Source organism: Pyrus communis, chromosome 10 (genome assembly GCF_041283825.1).
Source record: "Pyrus communis isolate YQ-2024b chromosome 10, ASM4128382v1, whole genome shotgun sequence".
Taxonomy (NCBI): Eukaryota; Viridiplantae; Streptophyta; class Magnoliopsida; order Rosales; family Rosaceae; genus Pyrus; species Pyrus communis.
The window spans coordinates 29,195,961-29,216,917 of NC_142574.1; the positions used below are offsets into that span (position 1 = coordinate 29,195,961).

General features: G+C 38.2%; 3 protein-coding genes across 3 annotated transcripts; 2 read left to right on the forward strand and 1 right to left on the reverse strand.

Annotated features, from left to right (window-relative positions):
- Positions 1-725: 725 nt before the first annotated feature.
- On the reverse strand, positions 726-6,955 carry LOC137729436 (protein STICHEL-like 3). The gene is made up of 6 exons (XM_068468379.2): positions 3,896-6,955; positions 3,188-3,407; positions 2,346-2,873; positions 1,524-2,028; positions 1,309-1,372; positions 726-1,019 (listed from the first exon to the last, which is right to left on the reverse strand). Exons 1-6 carry the CDS (start codon positions 5,969-5,971, stop codon positions 921-923), a joined length of 3,492 nt encoding a protein of 1,163 aa, XP_068324480.2. The 5' UTR covers positions 5,972-6,955; the 3' UTR covers positions 726-920.
- Positions 6,956-13,099: 6,144 nt separating this feature from the next.
- On the forward strand, positions 13,100-15,816 carry LOC137727733 (ER lumen protein-retaining receptor A-like). The gene is made up of 6 exons (XM_068466550.2): positions 13,100-13,321; positions 13,649-13,914; positions 14,026-14,141; positions 15,136-15,209; positions 15,319-15,382; positions 15,464-15,816. Exons 1-6 carry the CDS (start codon positions 13,231-13,233, stop codon positions 15,498-15,500), a joined length of 648 nt encoding a protein of 215 aa, XP_068322651.1. The 5' UTR covers positions 13,100-13,230; the 3' UTR covers positions 15,501-15,816.
- LOC137727732 (uncharacterized) lies at positions 15,814-19,445 on the forward strand. Its single transcript, XM_068466549.2, has 7 exons — positions 15,814-16,350; positions 16,870-17,221; positions 17,639-17,866; positions 17,958-18,312; positions 18,395-18,519; positions 18,644-18,779; positions 18,998-19,445. Exons 2-7 carry the CDS (start codon positions 16,878-16,880, stop codon positions 19,235-19,237), a joined length of 1,428 nt encoding a protein of 475 aa, XP_068322650.2. The 5' UTR covers positions 15,814-16,350; positions 16,870-16,877; the 3' UTR covers positions 19,238-19,445.
- Positions 19,446-20,957: the final 1,512 nt, after the last annotated feature.

Here is a 20,957-nt window from a genome sequence, read left to right on the forward strand (position 1 = left end):
GTGAGGGGAAGAGAGAGTGATGCCGAACAAAACGACTGCGACTCGAGAATCCATGGATTCATACCAGAACCGTTGACAAATACTACAAAAAATAACAGCTCTTCATACCGCTTTTGGAGTAGAAGTAGGGTTCAATCAAAACAACTATATACAAACAATTAAAAGACCAATTGTTTGTCGTTTTAAGAATCGTGCTTAACGAAAACAGTTAATTTATTATAATCAAGATTCGTGTTCGTTTAAATATGTTTATTAGTTGCTTAAAAGCCTTTACTTCTGCAGTGACGTTTTGGCGTCCACTTGCTCCCCTACATCGCTTGTGCAAACAGAAAGAATTTTGACTTTAATCAAATTTCAAAATTTTCGATTTTCCATAGGGCTGACGAGAGCCTAACAAACCGATAGCTCTAAAACAACATGACGTTGTTGTTAATAATTGTATTATTACGTTGTTGTTGATAATTGTATTATTACTTAGATATTGATTCACGTGCTTATTTCTTATTTAGTAGCACATCACATGATTTGTAAATTGAGAATGCTAAGAGGACTTTGAAAAATGAGACTCCATACTCTCTACCATCTCATGCTTTTGGCACATTGTTTTATAAGGTTAGCATAAAAATTGATGTGAAATGGTAAAACGATGGAAAGTTCATGAAGAGTCCCCTTAGCAATTTTGTCTAAAAAATTGGTCTGCATAGTAGTACTCGAGGAAGGAATAGTAAGAGTAAATCGAAACTTGCAAAAGTTTGAAGAAAAAAAAAAAAGGTTTCCCTACATCTTTTCATGAAATATCACTTTTATTCAATGTAAGGGAAATAAATTGAGCTAGTGAACTGAATGAAAATGGCTAAATACAAGAAATGCAGATGAGGTTGTATAGACCCTTTATAGCTATAGCCAAAACTATTTCTATCTTATGCTACCCTTGGAGACCTTGAAGACAGACACTTTCCGCAGGACACAAGCTTCAGTAACGAATGCGGTCTTCGTGCCCTTATCTTCAACCGCGAAAGCTGCATGTGAAACACATTCGTAAGTTTCATCTTCAAATCGACCACCATGGCGATTAAAAATGATGCAACGATAGACCCGAGCATTGTATAAGTAGTGTTTAGTTAGTATTCATTTTCTCCATCAACGGCGTTTTCATAGAATTGTATATCTAAGTTGTATGGCATGAGGAGTAAACTTTAGGTCTAAAAATGACGAGTAAGGCCCGGGCCTTGCATATTATGTCACGAGCAATGTCAGCATGCTCAGAAATTTCATTGCAAGAATACTGTGAGATTTTAGAAAAATTACCCTTCGACGAGTTAGTCTAGATGCTTTCCAGCAAAGCAAACTTCTCGATCGAGATTCCAGTCTCCTGTGGTTTGGAAAGAATCAGTACGATTTCAAATAAAAGAGAATTAATCAGGAGCATAAGATATTGAAGCTTATGAAATAACCAACTATATGTCCTCACTTACAAGTTACTTGAAACGAGAAGATGAAGTAAACGGAATTGCGTTACTTACAAATTATCTTGTTCGAGCTTTTCAGCAATGGAAACAGCTTTGTGTTGTGACCATCCACTGCGTTGCGACTCTGACTGCTGAATTACGTGTGCAAGGGACACCTTGCTCCTGACAATGCTTTGATTCTGACTTTGTTGTTTTTCTGGAATTATCGCCATGGTTGATTTCTTTTGGTTATGCATTTGACCGCCACCCTTGCTTTCCCTAGGAGAAGCAGCTACTTCAACAATTTCACTCGTGCCCAATTCACGGGTATCATGGGCCACGAGCTGGGAATCGGTGGTGACTGCATTTTCATCTCTAATATGGGATGAACCATCCTTTGAAGCTGGTATAATAATAGGCATCTGAGCCCATTCTTTACTATTTCTTTTTGATTCACATCTAATTTCAATTGTCAGGGGAGACCCTAGAACAATCTCAAATGCCTGCAAAATCTGCGTTCTGAACTTCTCTGCGGTAGATTTAGTCATATGCGAAGAGAACATCAACTGCGCAGTGGGAGCTGCAAAAGAAGGGAAACATGTCAAAGGATTACTAATGTGTTGATATTTGATTAGAATAGTTATGATCAATTCACTTTAAGCATATAAATCATCTCATTACGGAAAAGTAGTGGCATCGGAGCAAATTGAGAGTTCTTGGCAAGTTTCTGAAAGATAAAATGTCATGTACTTAATTCAACTTTGTGTCCATGTCTAAGGATCCATAACCCAAACCCTACAAACCACTGCTACCGGTATTTCGTAGGTGACTGACATAAATCACGAAAGGATAAATGTGTGTATGCACACGTTTATAAGTAGATATGTTATTGCATACCTGCACCAAAACTGACTGAGGTCAGCTTCCCTTCTTGGTACAAAAATTCTTTAATTCGATTATACGGAATTTTCTCAAGCACCTCCAACCAAATTTCTTCAATTCCTTGATGGCTTTTGCCATGGATTTGCTTCCCATTTACCCTGACCATTTCAGCAGAGCCTGTGGCCGTCTGTTGAGAAGCCATACCCGATGCAGCATGACGTTTTCTATCTGAAATCATACCTTTCCCAGAACTTACAGAATTTCTAACATTAGTTGGCAGACCTTTCTCATAATTTGGCATCCCACCTTGTACACTATCTTTCCTGACCGCATTCCTTCCGCCCACATTATTTAAGGCCAAGGGACTGTGAAAGAAACTTGCGTCTCCAGAATAACTAGGCAGCATATACTGTTGATCAGGAGCAAGTTGGAGTAGTGCAGCTGTTAGCCATGTTAACTTGTCATTTGACATCCTCAATTGTTTCTCAGCCTCAGATAAAGTTTTCAAAGCTTGACGCAATTTCTCCATGTCTTCCTTCGATACTGCAACCAGTTAATTCGTTTTTCAGTTGACTAAAAAAGTGTCACAAAAAAGGCAAGAATCAACAGGAATTAGCCATTTGATTTCAAAGGGCAAGGGTTTTCAATGTCTATTTAAGGCGGTTTCCATAGGGGCATAACACATAACCAAAAGTGGTTCAAGCACGTTAAAATTACGGTGAAGACTGAAGGAAGAAAAATGAATTGTATGAAATGCACAGTTACAGATATTTGGAAACAGAATATGAACATCGTTGACATCATTTATTAATGAAAAAATGGATTACTCAATTAATCTAGTAAATTTTTCAACTCACATGGTTGGTTATGAAAGAACTTCCTTCTACGCCTTTCTTTTCTATAATCATAGCTGCCAGCAAGTATATCTGTAATTACCGTTGCTAGTTGTGACATCAAGGCTAATGGATCAACACCAGTTTCCATTATCATTCTCAAATTCTTCACAGTATTAACTGTGTCTGCCGATAATGCTAAATCAAGAAGATCTATCAATTTCTCATCAGAGATAAGCCCGACCTGCAAAACATAGTCAAAATCTTCAGGTAGTCCATCTAAAGTAACAAGAGCAAACGTAATTGTATTACGATATCATGCTGGTTTCAAAAGCATTCCTCTATCTTTATATGGAAATTGCATATTACATGTAACGCCATACATGAAGCAAAAATAGGAAGGAATACAAAAGGAATTTGTTACGAGCAACTGTGATAAGAAAACATATAGGCAAAGAGGTGCAGAAAATGCAGCACCTTAATATTTTTACCGCAAAGGGATACTTAAGCGGCACTGCTCGCATGCTAATAATCTAAAAGAAGAAAACTTAAAACATCCCATTTCAAGAAATGACAGAAAAATAAAGTGCTGGGAACAGTAATACAGAAAATAGGGATCCTCAACCAAGACGCAATTGCTCGAGCATTTTAATCAGCATTGAGGCATTATATATAAATACAAGTAAACCATAGCGATTCTGGAGGAACAGGAAAGAACAGCGAAGAACTTACCAGTTCCTGAACAAGAGGAACGGAGATTCGCTGGCCAAGCAAACTCAGTTGCTCTAGAGTCATCTCAGCGTCCCTCAATGAACCATCCGACCTTGACGAAATAAGTTTCAGTGCATCCTTATCAATTTCTAGATCTTCTTTGGTTGCAATCCATTGCAAACTGTAAATAATATCCGCATCCTTTAGCTTAGGGAAAAAGAACTTTTGACACCTGGATATGATTATGTGAGGCAAAACATCAAGACTTGAACAGACAAGGACAAAAACCACATGTCTGGGTGCTTGATCAATGACCTTCAATATGGCACTCCAACACTCAGCAGACAACGTATCACAATCATCAAAGATGAACACTCTGTACTGTGATGGCAGCTGGGAAACAATCACATTGTCAAGTAGGTCCACAATGCTCTCGAAGTTGAAGTTACTAACAGGCCCAACTTCCTTTATATTTCTACTCTTGCCCATATCATGAGCGATGCAAGACTTGCAAAAGCCACAAGGCTTGGTATGATCGACAGAATGGCAATTTAGAGCTCTAGCAAATATGCGAGCACATGAGGTTTTCCCTGTGCCATGAGGACCATAGAACACGTATAGCAACCCAACTTTCTTTTTCATGACAGCATTTGAAAGAGCTTGTGCCACCAAATTCTGGCCCACAAGATCTCTAAAGGTTCTGGGCATGTACTTTTGTGTCAGATTTTGGTGCGTACGCCGGCGGTGCCCCCTTAATTTGCGGTGATCACCAGATCTAGCTTCGGAAGCATAGTCAGAACCGACATCATGCTTCAATAAATTATCAGCATAAATACCAAGTTCACCAGAATAGTCATGTACCCAACCAGCATTGTCAGAGCTTGCCTGTGATCCAGATGCTTCAACTAGTAAAGGCAGTGCCTCAGATTCAGATTTAGTAGAAATGCTCGAGTTATCAGATGTCACGGGCATGTCAGAAATATCTCTACCATGGGCAGCCAGACCACCCTTCTTAAATCTTGAATCAGATAAACCACAAGAAAAGCTCCTTCCAGCATTGTCGAGGAATGTTTTACCTCTATGATGGATTCTAGACCAATTCCATGGAATCCCACACCCATTTCTAGGAGCCCTTGTGACATTTTGCTCACCATACTCATCTGCTCCCTGTTCCATGTGATACTTTCGGTGAGCTGACCCTTGAGCTAATGAATTAGAAGCCACAGATAAACCATTTTGAGCTCCAAAGTCTCTGGAAGCTACAGAAGCACGACTTCTTCTTGCACCTCTGAATCTCCGCCTTTTTACCCTACTTAGTCCACTGCAATATCCCCGAACGCTGACCTCCGGTTCCTCAGCGATTCTTTCCTGTTGGGACCGTCTTCCAGGTAGGTGGATATCAGAGGACGTTACATCGTCGCTATCCATCCTAACATCATTCAACTGCTCAGAGAGAGTCTTCATTTGAGCACCTTGAGTGAGCTTTCCCTTTTGTTTACTTTTTCTACTTTTGGATTCTGAATTTCCAGAAAGAGCTTCATGGGTCAAATCATTATCATTGTGGTCTTGCGGAGGTTCCTCATTGCCACCCAAAATATTACTCCTATTACTCTTCTGACTAGATTCTTCTCTCCTAATTTTCCTACCATCCTTAACTCCACTCTTGCTGCCATGTTCACTTATTCCGGCCACACCGCCATTGCCATCATTAGCCTCGCGTGGAGCAACTTTTGGTGTCACTAAACTTGCCAAAGGTGGAGAACCTGCCGATAACCTCCTGGCTTCCCTTCGATACTCACTTCCTACTGACCTCCTCCCCTCACGCACCAAGGCATCATTTTCACCTTTTCTGGAAAGCATGTCAAGAATGGAAGGCGAATGCCATGAGGGAGGACTGGCAGAAGGGTCCCTGAGAGATCGCGACCTCTGAAGGACGACAAGGTCCCTCATAAGTGACCTGTCAGCCAATATGGGGCTTCGCTTGTGCATATGGTTCTTCAAGTGAATGCAATTTGTCAAATGAATGTGGTTGCGCAGATGATCACTAATATCACCATTCGCATCCTTGAGTATCCTATCTCGAACAGCCCTGGTCATGATCAGACCGTCAACGTGTCCGATAGCAGAATCTCTTTTGAATTAATGAAACAAACAAACACGTTTCGCATGATTACTTAATACCAGCCGAATCTCCGCAACAATGGCAGCATAAAATCAACAAAAATCCCTCAATGTACACCAATGCTATCCCCCCACTAACTGGTCGGAAAAGCCGCCAAAATTCAATCAATCAAAGATCCTCCAACACGAAAATAACATTCGATTTCAAATTAAACAACATCATTTTGAATGATCACGCCGCCATCCCCTCCACAAACAGCAAACCCCTCAAAACACATAATTTCTCACTGAAAGGCAACGAACCCAACAGCGACACCCGGACGAACAACTCCGTAATCCCCTCAGCTCATCAAAACAGCAACAAAGACATAACCTTTAAAGCATCCCACCCAAATGGAACCCCAGAACAAGCAGAAACAGCCACCAAAAAACACAGCTGAAATTTAATGCATCAATTAAAGAAAACCCAAAACTTCCAACTAAAAAAAACCCATTTGGAGAAAGCTCAGAAGCAACCAAAGCACCATGGCTGTTGCTGTGATAGAAAGAACATGAAGTAACATCCAAAAGGAGGAAAAACTAATTAAAGGAAGGGGAAAAGCTGAAAGGGAAAGAAGGAATCACTCCAATCACCTGAAATCAGAAAAGGCAGTGAACCGTTTGCATCATTAAGTCCCCCACCCAGATCTCCCACCGAGCTTCACATGCACTTCACGATGCCCTTTCCCTTTCAAAGCAACCAACTTTAGAGTGAGAGAGATGGTTAGAGAGAGAGAGAGAGGTCAGCAGCAAGAGGGTAGTGAGAAAAATGAGAGAGTGAGAGTTGAGAGTTGAGAGAGAGAGAGAAAGAGAGAGAGAGAGAGAGAGAGAGAGAGATCCGTCACAGACAGACAGAGAGACACACCTCTGCAAACAGAGAACACATCGCAAATAAAGCGGTGAGTCCGTTTGTTTGAGCATGCAGACCAAACTCTCTTTTATTTTTTTTATTTCTTGAATTATTTACTTTTTCTGTATCAAAATTTTGAAATTGGGGGGACCAACAATTCCCCTGCCGTTGAAATATAGCGGGTGGGAAAATTGCAGAGATTTTAAATTGGTATTTTCCTTAAAAATTTTGAATGATTTAAAGTTGACACTGTAATTTTGACTCAATTTGGCTTCCAGTTCCAATTATTGAACCTAATTTAAAGGGATTCTTAAGTCATATTCATGAAATATATTACTTTTCTTATTTGGGTCACAGAATTTTTAGCAGTTTTGTTTTCAATTTTTGAAATTTACTTCATCAATTACACTACTTCGGGTAAAACTTGCTTTACTTGTTTTCTTATCAAAATTTGGTTGAAGGAACTGGATGAAGTTAAAATCGAGACTCACGAGAGTTAAAATTGACATTTGTCTATTTAATGATACGCTTAAAGATAGACTGCGATTGAATTAAATAATCATTTGTGCATTGTCCAATAAACTCTTTTGTGATATTGTGGGACGTAGCCACAATCCCTATGTACAAATAGACAAGTAGGTGCAATGTCATAAGTGGGAGAAATTCTTAAAATTTGAATGATCGGATCACGAGGTAGTACATTCATAAACACAAAACACATTGTCTTTCATGTTTTTTGTTTCCATGGACTCTATTTTGTGTTATCTACTAAACAGTCACATGATCTAGTTATGGAAGACCTAAAAACTTCTCCTTGTAGTCACATAAAACTAGAGGAAAAAAACGATAACTCACGCTATTTCATTTTTATTTTTATAGAAGAACCCGTTAGAGCAAGTGACTAACTATCTCAATACCATCGCTAAGAGTATCCAGAAAAACTCATGAAAACTTTAAACATGTTTTCCGTGAAAATTTTCGTTGTTGATGCTCTCACTAAAATTGGTCAAAGATCTTCAAATTTCATGTTTGGATATTCTCTCTTCCTTTTGATGATAAGTAGAAATGATGCATAGAAACTCTGCAGGTAAATATATTCCATCAAGCAATTATTTATTTTGAGTGGTGTTATTCATATATTTTGTATCAATTTTTATTGTTTAACTTTTTTCAATTTATTTTATCGGATAATTTAAAATTAAAAATTAAAAATAGTACATTATAAATAAATATATATATATATATATATATATGAATAGCACTATTTTTTTCTTTCCTACTTGTACAAGGGTAAATTAAATAGGATTCTCTGCCCCTTTTGTCATCCAAGTGAATCTTTTAACGCAAGACAAACAGTAATTTCCAGTGGACAGACTGTAATACCATATTGGGGTCCTGATGGACCTTTGACTTCATTAGACATTACAAACAAATATGATAATTAAATAGTGTTACTAGACCCATTTCATTATTTTATTTTCTCACTCACTTTGTAATTTCACTCATCGTAGGAAGTTAAAAATACTTAATACTCTTTCTTCACCCATTTTTATTCTTGAAATATCCTAGATACAATTAACATCATTCGACTCAATTCGACTGCGAGAGGTCTGAAAGAGGGAGGGAGAGAGAAGGGCTCTAGATTATTTAGGTATTTACGTCATTTGACATAGGGTTCTAGATTATTTAGGTATTTACGTCATTCGACTGAGTCTTCTAAACTCTCAAAAAAGTGGATCGTCGCGAGAAAGTCATCAGATGATCCCCTTAAAAAAAACAAGTGGGGCCATGGCCAGAGCTGCTGAAGTTCTTATGAAATCCAAAGTCTCCATTCTCGTAGCCACTGAGATTTTATATAATGGTTGGGGAGGGGACCAATGTGCTTGTTTAATACATTTTATGTTCCTCTAAAATACAAAATTACCTGAATTTTTTTGTGCATGTTAAGAAAAGTTGTATGGGGTATTGTTTTTTTGATACAAGCGATAATGAGAAAATTAAATTGAACTCAAACTTTCGGGTGTAAGTTGAAAGTGAATGCGAATAGAATAATTGAACTTGAAATTTCGAAAACAGATGTGGATTAGTAAGGGATTTTATGGAGATGTTGGTGAAGTTGTTACGACATTAGATGATATAAGGCCCCATTGCGGTGAGTGATGTAGTGGAGGGGACCAAGGTATTTAGTGAAGGATGGTGCAAATGGAACATGTTTTAATACTTGGTGAATATAAACCAAAGACTTTAGATATATTTTCAATATTTGGTTTAAATATTGGTGTGAGGTCGGTCCATGTGATATATTTCTGGATTCTCACAAGTGAAACAAAATAAAAGAGGAGGGCAGGACCACAATATGTGGTGCCTGCAGGCACCCGATAATGCATTGTGTGTATTATGACATAAATAAATAAATATATATTGGCATATTTGTCGATTTGTCCTCTAAACTTATATTGAGCTGTCAATTTTGTTCCTGAACTTTAATTTGAGCCGATTACTTCCTTAAATTTTTATAATTAACCAACTTCCCCCTTGAACTTTAATTGTAGCCGATTACCCCCCCAGGGGAACTTTTATAAATAGCCGATTTCCCCCAATGCGTTAGATTTTAAAATTTTACATCCAATTTTCCATCAATATTGATCACAAAAACAACATATGACAACTACATGAGGGCAAAAAGGACGAAAAATTGGATGAAAGTTTTTAAAATCTAATGCCAAGGGTGAATTGGCTATTTATAAAAGTTCAGGGGATAATTGACTAAAATTAAAGTTCAAAGGGGAAATTGGCTAATTTGAAAAGTTCAAGGGGGTAATTGGCTAAAATTAAAGTTCAGAGAGGAAATTGGCAGTCGCATACAAGTTCAAGAGACAAATCAACAAATATATATATATATATATATATATATATCATGATGCATATTACATGGATATATAGCAAAAATAAAGAAGAACCTAGGAAATATTACTAGGGGCTCAGCAAGAATAACACGTAAAGTGCAACATGTTTTGAAAAGTTGAGCATGCAAATTGGTATTTCATTGAACTTTAGGTATTCTTGAGGTCATTTGCCAAGTTATATTACACGTCTGTGGACAGATGCAAATAGTTTTCGAGCATGCATATCAACTGATGTTAATAGCTTTTGAGCAAGCATGGAGACAGATGCCAACATATACCGAGTGTGCTTATCGACAGATGCCCATAGCAACACATACAAATGCATGAGGCTAGCAACTATCCTACCCAGTGCCCATAAAGGCAATTCATCAAACAATTGTAAAAATTGTCAAGGGCCTCTAAAAACTTTTAAGGACTACATCCAACTCTTCTATGGAATATTTTTGAACTCGGGCGGGATCAGCTGACCCACCTTGCGCCAAGGTGGATCCGCCTAAGCAAGTTTTGAAGGCAAAGAGAGGTGGGTTTTTAAGCAGTTGAAAGGCAACATGAACTCCATGTTCATATGACCTTTTTGTTTGGTGATCTAATTCGTACCATATAGTGTATGCGGGGTGCACATTAATCTGGTTCTTGTTTCAACCACCGGCCCCTTGAAAAAATTTATGGAAATAGTATTTTGAGGTGCGACCGACAATACAAATACAAAATGATCTCTTCTTTTCGGATATGTTTTCACCAATAATTTTACCATAACATACAAGAAGAAGATGATGAGGAAATCCATAGATTACAAACGGCGTGTCCCCACGGCCTTTCGAATCTTTGACTGCTGCTTTAAGAACTCAAATGCAAATCATTTTCAAACCTAAATAATTAGACCAACTTAAAATCAATCAGATGACACCAAAGTGAAAGTGCTTGATTACAATTTAAGTAATTAAATAATTAAATTACTTCGTTATCTTCCAAAGCAAATGATTAGGGGGGGCACATAATACACAAAACGTTATGGAAAGCAGGAGCAAAATTGTCGTCACATGGTTAACATATATATGGCCCAATAGATAATCTTTGATTAAAGCAGTTTATCAAGTGTGCGGCTGACTTTGCTTGAAGCCTTCCTAACTTTTTTATTTAGTTTTATTTATTTTTCTTTTAAAAAGGAGGACAATTGAGCCTAGAGAAGATAAGTTGGGAATTGCACCCCGATTATCATCTCTTTCAGGTCTAAAGAAGGTTAGCTGAAAATTGCACGTCCTACCTGTCGTCACGATCAAGTAGATTCACACCTAACAAATGATCTAATTCAAGACCTCATGTTATTTTTTTTAGGAAGCTTTTGTCCGCGCATTTCCACTTGGGCAATTGTTGTGATTAACTTGTTTTCTTTTTAATTTTTTATATTACATACGATAGTATTTATATGAAAGGGGTGAGCGGGTGGGTTAAGCCTCATATTGGACTAGCCATAATAATTTGGTTCAAATTTACCTTTGGCGAAAATCGAATCTAAGACATTTCGCTTATAAGTTAAAAGAAATATCATTAAATCGTAATACTAAATGAAGAGAACGGCTAATTTAACTTTTTATTTTTATTTATTTTGCACTGGATGGGAGAAAAGGGTGGAGAGCATCATTTTTATCTATTGGAAAAGCTCCTTTTATGTCTAGTTCCGGAGGGACAACAACATCGTCATGTGTTCCAAGGCTTCATATTTTTTTTGGTTTAGGGAGTGATGCAATCTCTAATCTATACGCAAACTAGTTCCTCAAAATTTGTTGTAAGTAATGATTACTCAATTGCATGCCAAAGCGAATCTTTGCGACGGCTAACTTGCACTCCTTTATTTTTATTTTTTTTAAAGTTATTAGGGGTGGCTATGGATTAAATGTTACCCCGACTGGATGCTAAGTTTGATGCTAAACATTTTATTTTAGATAACAAGAATTGTTCTAGAAGTTATTTTCTCGTCCATTATACGGTCTTATGATCAACTCCACGTTGTATATGTGCAAGTATCTACATGTTTGGTATGATTCTTAAAAGTAGTTTTCTTGATATTAAGTTTACCTCATCAACATATGAATTATGGAGTGAAGAAAGAGGTTTTTTTTTTGGACACCCAAACACACTTGAATTTTCTTTGGACACCCAAAACCAAGATTTTTGTTTTAGAGTTCTAGTTTGGTTATGCCATTTAGTACTACGGTTTAATAGTATTCCTCTTCATTTGTAAGTCAGAGGTTTTAGGTTTCATTCTCGCCAAAGGCGAATTTGAACAACATTATTGTCTGTCTATTATGAAGATTAGCCTACTCTCCCACATTTTTAATGTAAATAATATCATTTATTAAAACGAATAAAGTTCTAGTTTTTCCCTTATTACTAGTAAAAACAAAATGAAAAAAAGGAAAGGTATGGGTTAACACACCAGGCCCAGCCCAATCTTTCTTCCACCAGAAAGTCACATTCATATTGGTGCATCATTTAATACCTTGTGTTGAAAATTTCTCCCATGAATAGTTTTTATGAGTGATCAATTGAGATTTAATTCAATAAAATTTAAGTTAAATTAGCCATTCTTAAGTTAAATTTAAGTTAAGTTGAGACTAATCCACCCCTTATATATTCAAATTTCTTTAATTTCCCGACATGGGTTTCACACTCACAACAACTTGTGAATGTATGTGTTGTGTTAAGTAGGTCAATCTATAAAACAATGTCCAATTGCATGATTCTTCAACTGTAGCCACTGAGTTAAGTAAGTCAATACAAAACACCTGGACAACAACGCACAATATATGTATTTTCAAACCAGATTAACAACTTCATTTGAATCTAATCAATCAACAGAGTAATGTCCAATTATTACATTACTTGGTGGTTAATCAAGTTAGTCAACACTTAGCAGGCGGTGAATTAGATGAATTCATCGCCAGCAGCTCGACGAGGCTGTCGATAATCATGGAACAAGCATGAGTGCATTTTTTTTTTTCCAACCATCCTAAATTGATGGTGATGCTTATCATACTAATTACAGCTAAATTATTTTAAAATTTTAAATTTATATAATAAATAGATTAAATCAAGGTGAATATCACTACTACTTTGGAATGTTGAGCAAAAATGTTTTCATTAATACATAGCGCAATGTACGTCAAACGGGTCTGCAAAGAAAGAAAGATGCCACGTCATTAGTGTATCCAGCTGGCACGATTACGTGGACGGACGAGAGATGGTTCCACCAAGTCCGAGCTGCATGTCTGACAAACTCCCTCTTTATTCGTTCCTGGGAACATCGTGGAGGGTCTGTTGAAAGGGGAAGCCGTTTCCGCCTGCCACCTCAACTCTCCTTCTCTCTCTCTCTCTCTCTCTCTCTCTCTCTCTCTCTCTCTCCTGCTGAAATCCAGGGCACAGAATCTTGGCTTTCGACCATGAATGTCTTCAGATTGACTGGCGACATGACTCACTTGGCCAGTATTCTGGTCCTCCTCCTCAAAATCTATGCTACAAAATCATGCTCAGGTTACACACCTCATCCCTACTCGCTTTCCATTTTCCATTTTTCCTAAACCCCTGTTTGTTTCCTGAGAAAACGCTGGAAGTTTTGATGGAAAATTGAATTTCTTTGTTCCCACCTAAATTTGCTCAATGTAGAAAACTTTACCCAGTAATGCAAACCCAGATTTTATTTTGATCTGTTTAGTGTTAAAGAGAGCAACTTTGTGATTTTCTTATGTTCGGAACCGGATCAATTTTATGTGTATTTCCTTTGAAATTGTATGCATTAGCGATTATTAGTTTGGTGAATTGGGCTTTTGGGAAATTGATTTGTTGCTTAATTGTGATTAGGAATTTCGCTTAAGACTCAGGAGCTCTATGCGCTGGTGTTTCTGGCTCGGTACCTGAACCTGTTTACGGACTTTATTTCGGTGTATAACACTGTGATGAAGCTTGTGTTTATTGGAAGCTCGCTTGCCATTGTTTGGTGTATGCGGATGCACAAAATGGTGAAGCGTTCTTACGATCAAGAGCTCGATACATTCCGCCATTATTTTCTTATAGCAGGCTGCTTTTTGCTCGCCCTGCTTGTCAATGAGAAGTTCACGTTTCCAGAGGTGAGACAAATTTTTCGACCTTCTCGACTTGTTGGATGCATCTAGTCTCGTTTGAAATTGGTTTGCCTGAACCAGGGTATGATTGTAATGGTGAATTGGAACTACTTTCAGGTCCTCTGGGCTTTTTCGATATACTTGGAGGCGGTTTCGATTATTCCGCAGTTAGTTTTGCTACAACGAAGCGGAAATGTGGACAATTTGACAGGGCAATATGTGTTCCTTCTTGGGTAAATATATTTCTTTCCTCTGTACCGTCCCTAACTTGCTATACACTCAGGATATCTTGTGGTTAGGTTTCAATATTTGATTGCTGTTGATGATGTGAAGTTTAGTTGATTTTGTTACTCAATAGGTTTCCTTAAGTCGCTGTTGTATAGATTTAATCTTAAACCAAGATGAACACATTAGTGAAATCTCTGCCAGTGTATGCATTAACTCTGCCGAAATCTGAGAATATATGAGGTTTGAAGAATGAAGAGCTACTTTATCACATAAGAGAGGCATATGCCATTTGAGAAAGCAATACTTGTTGCGGAAAAAACTATAAGGGTGTATGCTATTTCATATATTGGATGCTGACCTCAACTTTAGGGGAAGGTTGTAATCGGGAAAGCATATACGAATGAAGCATGTGACTTGTTTGCTAGTGAAGCAAATTTTCTTTCCGGACTCTGGCAAAGAGGGCCTTACCATGACTTTCCTTCGTTTCGGAAAGTTATGAAGTTGGCCCTTCTTAGGAAAGATAGAAGGGAAGAGGCAATTGGATTGGTGAAGAGGTTTCTAACTGGTTACTAGCGGTAGCTTGTTCGTTTGTGTACAAGATGAATTTGCTCGTCGATGTCTCAGAATCTAACTTCTATGGTTGGGACTCGGGTAAGTGGGAATAGTGTATAGAAGTTAGATTCTGAGACACCGATGCAAATATATATTTTACTTCACACTATAAAATTTCCTTTACGCATACGCGGTTTTAAGATTGGTCCCCAAGTTAGTGTGTGGTTACTAAAGAAGTGTGATTTTGATTCTTGCTTCCTTGAATGAAGGCTGAATATACTGAAAATTTTGAAATCTAGTAAATAAACAGATACAGCAGTTTAGACCAGGTTAGATTGGTAGATGGTATACCGTATACTTGTACTCATTTGTGTGCCAAGTTCATCTTGGATTGTGACATCTTTTCAGAAAAGAATCTGGGGATACAAGTTAAGTTTCATACTGCAGGGCCTATCGTGCATTGTACATTCTCAACTGGATCTACCGCTACTTCACAGAGCCACACTTCAGTCGATGGATTGGTAAGTTATGTGAGAACCATTGAGGACGAATGGTTTTTTTTTCCCTACATAGTCTTATTTACTTTGGGGGGTGTGGGGCCTTACTGCTGTTTGTATGGTTTTTTTGCAGCTTGTGTCGCCGGTCTGGTTCAGACAGCTTTATATGCAGATTTTTTCTACTACTACTTTCTCAGGTACCTAATGTGACACCTTCTTGCCAATGATCCTTGTTCACTCTCTTAGATGGTTAACACATAAAGCTGTTTGTTTTGCAGCTGGAAAAACAATGCGAAGCTTCAGCTGCCATCGTAAGCCAAGGAAGCGCGTTTTCGTTCTTACATCTGACTTTTATACACTATGGCTGATAAGCCTACATGCGGGATAACTCTCTGCTGGAAGAAGTGCATACAGGTTAAGTAGTTCCGAATTAGGATGGCGACCGACCCCATTGCCATAAACGGGTGAGTAGTCAGTCAATTTTGGGTGGAGTTATCCATCTCATAGGCATTTGCAGGTCAGATTAATACCCCCGTTAGTTTTGAGATAATAATATCGAAATCTCGTATGGTCACCTTGTAAAGATGTTGGATCTTGGAAGGATTAATGGAACCCCAGGCATATGGTATAACTCCTATTTTTCCTTTCTTTTTGATGGATGTGTATTTCACGTCTACCGTATGTTTTTGTAATATTGCGTGAGAACAACTTACATGGCAAGTGATGCCAACGTGGCAACGTACTTTTGTGCCGTATAAGTTTATCTCATATGGACTGTCTGTATGGGGCACTAAGAGTGTCTAATCTAAGAGGTTCCTCATGATTGGGCCTATAAGAGACTAAACAGGGCCCAATTAGAAAGAAATATCAAATGTCAGAAGAGCTGAAACGAAGCGGAACAAGAAAAATCAACGAACACGTCACACATGGCGACGCACGATTGACATAGTCGTCGTAACTCGTCATTGAAGGTTGTGCCGGGACGCTGACTGTGCCTGCGCCACGACAAATACGATAACGCGGCGGCTAAGTCGCAATTGTGTGTGAGATTTTTCAGGGCGTCGCCTTCCCCTTCCCTCCTTCTACTTATCCATTTGCATCTCTCCCTCCCTCCCTCCTTCCCTCTCTCTCTCTCTTTCTAGCTCTGCGTTTGGAGCTCTCTCAGGTAAACACCTTTCTCTTTTTTTTACATGATTAATTTGGATTATCGTTCTGGAATTTTGATAATCTCTTGAGGTTTTTCCAAGCGATTTTAGTACAAAATAATTGGATATTTGAGATTTTGAACTGATTTGCTTAAGTTGATGCGATTAGATTGTAGATTATGTGATTTATACATCATGCAACAAGAAATCAACGCTTGAAACTGTGAAATCTGAACCTATATGTGTTAATTACCGGTTATTACTTTGCTTTAACGAAATGGTTACCAAACAGCCCGTAGTTTTCGTTTCTAAAATCCGAAGCTAAATTATATTATGTGTGCGTTGCATTTCAGTTAATTCTTAGCTGATCTGCCTTTATTATGCTATAACTTGTGGAGTTAGCAACTGATTGCTGGTAGCAGTTTATTTTGTATAAATGGCGGGGAATTCCTTTTTCGTAGTGTTAATTTGTTCTTGATTTTAGTTATCCATTGCTTAATCAATTTTATGGTTCTAAACATTTTCGGCTTAATTTGTAGTGCTTAAAATGGGAGGAGGTTTTCGAGTTTTGCATTTGGTGAGGCCGTTTCTTTCTTTTCTACCGGAAGTTCAAAGCGCTGACAGAAGGATCCCCTTCAGAGAGAAGATTATATACACCGTGATTTCCCTGTTCATCTTTCTGGTGTGCAGTCAGCTTCCCCTTTATGGCATTCACTCTACCACTGGCGCTGATCCATTTTATTGGATGCGCGTTATTCTTGCATCAAGCCGTGGGACTGTGATGGAGCTTGGTATAACCCCCATTGTGACATCTGGGATGGTCGTGCAGCTCTTGGCCGGTTCAAAGATCATTGAAGTTGACAACAATGTTCGTGAGGATCGTGCGCTATTGTGAGGATTTTTACTTTAATTGTTTGCTTTAAACAGTTTTCCTTGCTTTGATTATTGAATGATATGACGAACTTTGTTTTTGGAGTTGCATATTTTGGTACTTTTCAACTTCTGCTTGTTCCTTCCTTGCCTAGCTACGCTAATTGCATGTTATGAAGAAACTTACTTTAGAGGTTGCGTATTTTGTTAGTTTTCAAACCATGTTTAGTTCTCCTTTGGTCCTTCCTACTTCCTGGTATAATCTTGGTTTAATTTGTTTCATCAGTAAAATAGCAGTTTACGTATAATTGTTCAGCTTGTTCCTTCCTTACCTTGATACTCTGAGATAATGATCCTTCAGTTATGAGTCTTACAACTTAATCGGGTGGCTTTGCTAGTATTCTAATCTCTTGAATTTTATCGGCTTCTAATTTGCAGAAATGGGGCACAAAAGTTGTTGGCCATCCTCATCGCTGTTGGTCAGGCTGTTGCTTATGTGGTTTCAGGAATGTATGGTAGTGTTGCTCAGCTTGGTGTCGGGAATGCGATTCTTATCATTGTTCAGCTCTGCTTTGCTGCAATTATTGTTATTTGCCTAGATGAACTTCTTCAGAAGGGATATGGTTTGGGATCCGGGATCTCCCTTTTTATAGCTACCAACATCTGGTACGCTAGAAACCTGTATTTCTTTTACCTTTTAGTATTATATATATAATCTATGGTCTTGCCATACTTGACTTTTGGTTTGATTATGCAGTGAAAGCATCATCTGGAAGTCCTTTAGCCCTACAACTATCAATAGCGGACGGGGAGCTGAATTTGAAGGTGCCATCATTGCACTGTTCCATCTCTTGATCACCAGGACCGACAAAGTTCGTGCTCTTCGCGAAGCTTTCTACAGGCAAAACCTGCCAAATGTTACTAATCTGCTTGCTACAGTCTTGATCTTTCTCATTGTCGTCTACTTCCAAGGTTTTCGTGTTGTTTTACCGGTGAGATCAAAGAATGCCCGTGGACAGCAAGGATCATATCCTATTAAGCTTTTCTACACCTCTAACATGCCCATCATTCTCCAGTCTGCTCTTGTCTCCAATCTTTATTTCATCTCTCAAGTAAGTTACTAGGCAATAAAAACTAAAGGCTCTTTACTGCAGTTGTTAATTAATTGACATGAAACTTTTTTTCTTCGTACAGTTGCTTTACAGGAAGTTCAGTGGGAATTTCTTCGTGAATATTCTTGGAAAGTGGCAGGAGTCTGAATATTCCGGCCAATCTGTTCCAGTTGGTGGTCTTGCCTACTATATCACGGCTCCAGGAAGGTGATCCAGCACGTTTTATTGCTTAACCGTAGAATCTCCTGGCATTATTTATCATGTTTCGTGTGCGAAAGCATGTATTAATAACATTGATTCTTTTTCTTTGTCAATGTGGTTTTAATTGCAGCTTGGCGGATATGGCAGCCAATCCATTCCATGCTCTGTTCTATCTAGTGTTCATGCTTTCAGCCTGTGCACTCTTCTCAAAAACTTGGATTGAAGTTTCTGGTTCTTCAGCCCGAGATGTAGCTAAGCAGCTCAAGGTATTATTTTTCCTCCTCATCCTAGTTCTATGATTTCTTTGTGATATCCCTCAAATTGATGTCACAAAAACAAAGACATTTTGGAGAGCTCATAGCATGACTGTAAATGTGAAGACATGAGATTTCTAGGATTAAATTTATGATTCTCAAACAACTTAACGTCACGAACTAATACGTTTATGGTTAATGATTGACATTTATGTTGCTTAATTCTGCAGGAACAACAAATGGTGATGCCTGGACATAGAGATTCAAACTTACAGAAGGAGCTAAACCGCTACATACCTACTGCGGCTGCATTCGGAGGCTTGTGCATTGGTGCCTTGACTGTTCTGGCAGATTTCATGGGAGCAATTGGTTCTGGGACTGGGATTTTGCTTGCTGTCACGATCATCTATCAGTACTTCGAGACATTTGAGAAAGAGAGGGAAAGCCAACTTGGCTTTTTCGGCCTCTAAGCCCTAATAAAAGGAAAGGTAGTTGAGAGCTGTAAGTACATCCGACCTTGGATAACACTAGGGATACATTTGAGGTCGAATTTGTAGTTTGGTTACGGTTTTTCACTTGTTACGTCTTCTTTTATGGATAGCCTTGCATGCAATAATTTGTTTTTGACACGATGATATTCAAAATTACTCTTAATCCATGGGAAGTGGGATTCTCGAACCCAGGTAGAATGGAGTGGTACATTGCCATGACCAACGGACTATGAACTAGTGTGACCTTGGTTCACACCCAACCCGGTCTCTAATATTGGGCCTACCCTGCCCATGACCTTGGGTCGGTCCAATTCATGGCCGAAAAACTGGATGGGGTTGGGTTGGAAGTCCAATATACCAGTATTTTCTTTTTTATACACAAAACAATATTGATAGCATTTTGAAGCAATTGAACTGCAAGCCACTCGCATCGTATATGCCCGTTATCACACTATTTTAAGTTTTTTGTGTTTTTACTGTATTTCCTCCTCTCCTTTAAGCTACTCAAGTCAAGAGTATACGTACAATTTACTTTGTAATTATTTGGTGATTAGTGAGTGTGTCTGGTTTGTGTTAGTGTTTTTATGAAGTGAGCAATCATGGTGCTTCCTGGTAATTGGACAGACTTCAAACTTTGGAAGGATGGATTCTATTCGTTGCAACTTTTGGCCTTATTTTTTGTACATTTAGCTGCAAAAATTGAGCCCCATTTTGCACTAGATTAAGTATGAGTCGTATGATTGGATTCCTTGGGGTATAATTTTTGGTAGCAAAGCAAAGCAAAGACGCTTGCTCGACACTCGTGTCCCTCACAAAGTTATGCTAAGCTTAATAGGGGTGTTTTCTTTGTTAAGCTTTAAAAAAAACCTAGGTAATCATGCTTTTTAGGATGGAGTTCAAGGTTTTAATAAGTTCAAGTTGTCATGCAAAGCATAAAGAAGCCATGAAAGATTGATTGGGTACACTTCTTTTTGTGAAATTAGATTAAATATATAAAGGGAGATAAAAGGGGTTTGCACAAGGTGAAAATTTGGTGTGCAAAAATGGCTCGGGGAGATTATTGTGAAGCTACGACGATATATTCTCATGTTTAGGTCATGCGATGAATGTTATACATGGTCATGTGATCAGCGTTATATTTATGACAACATACTTCTTTCATACATAACGTGATGAGTATTATAGAAAAATCCGTTGATATAAGAATTTACCATTAAGTGAACAAGTAAGAAATCCGGCCAAATATTAAAGCGGATTAGAAATCAACACCACTAACTGCATCATCCCTTTTTCTTTCCTGTGCACCCGGTTGTGTGCTCGCATGACTCGGTTCACTCTAATGTCTTAATGACATTATAACGATACTCCAACAATCTAATGATAATCCAACGACATAGTAAGCACACAGCCGATTTTATTGTTATTGTTACAATGTCATTATGACATCAGATTGTTATTGTTGTTGTTGTAGCTATGGTGTTAATAGACAACCGGGTCATGCGCAATCCATGCACAAACTTTGTGCGCATAAGAGAATAGTTCTTAAACTAAGGCTTGGCTTCAATGATACAAGTGCTTTAACTGTTAAACTTAATTTTCGTATCATTGAATGGTACAAGAAAAATCAAACTAAAGACACTAGAGAATGTAGCAGTTGTACTTGGAATTTATCTTTAGGCCTAAACTTTCTCGTAGTACT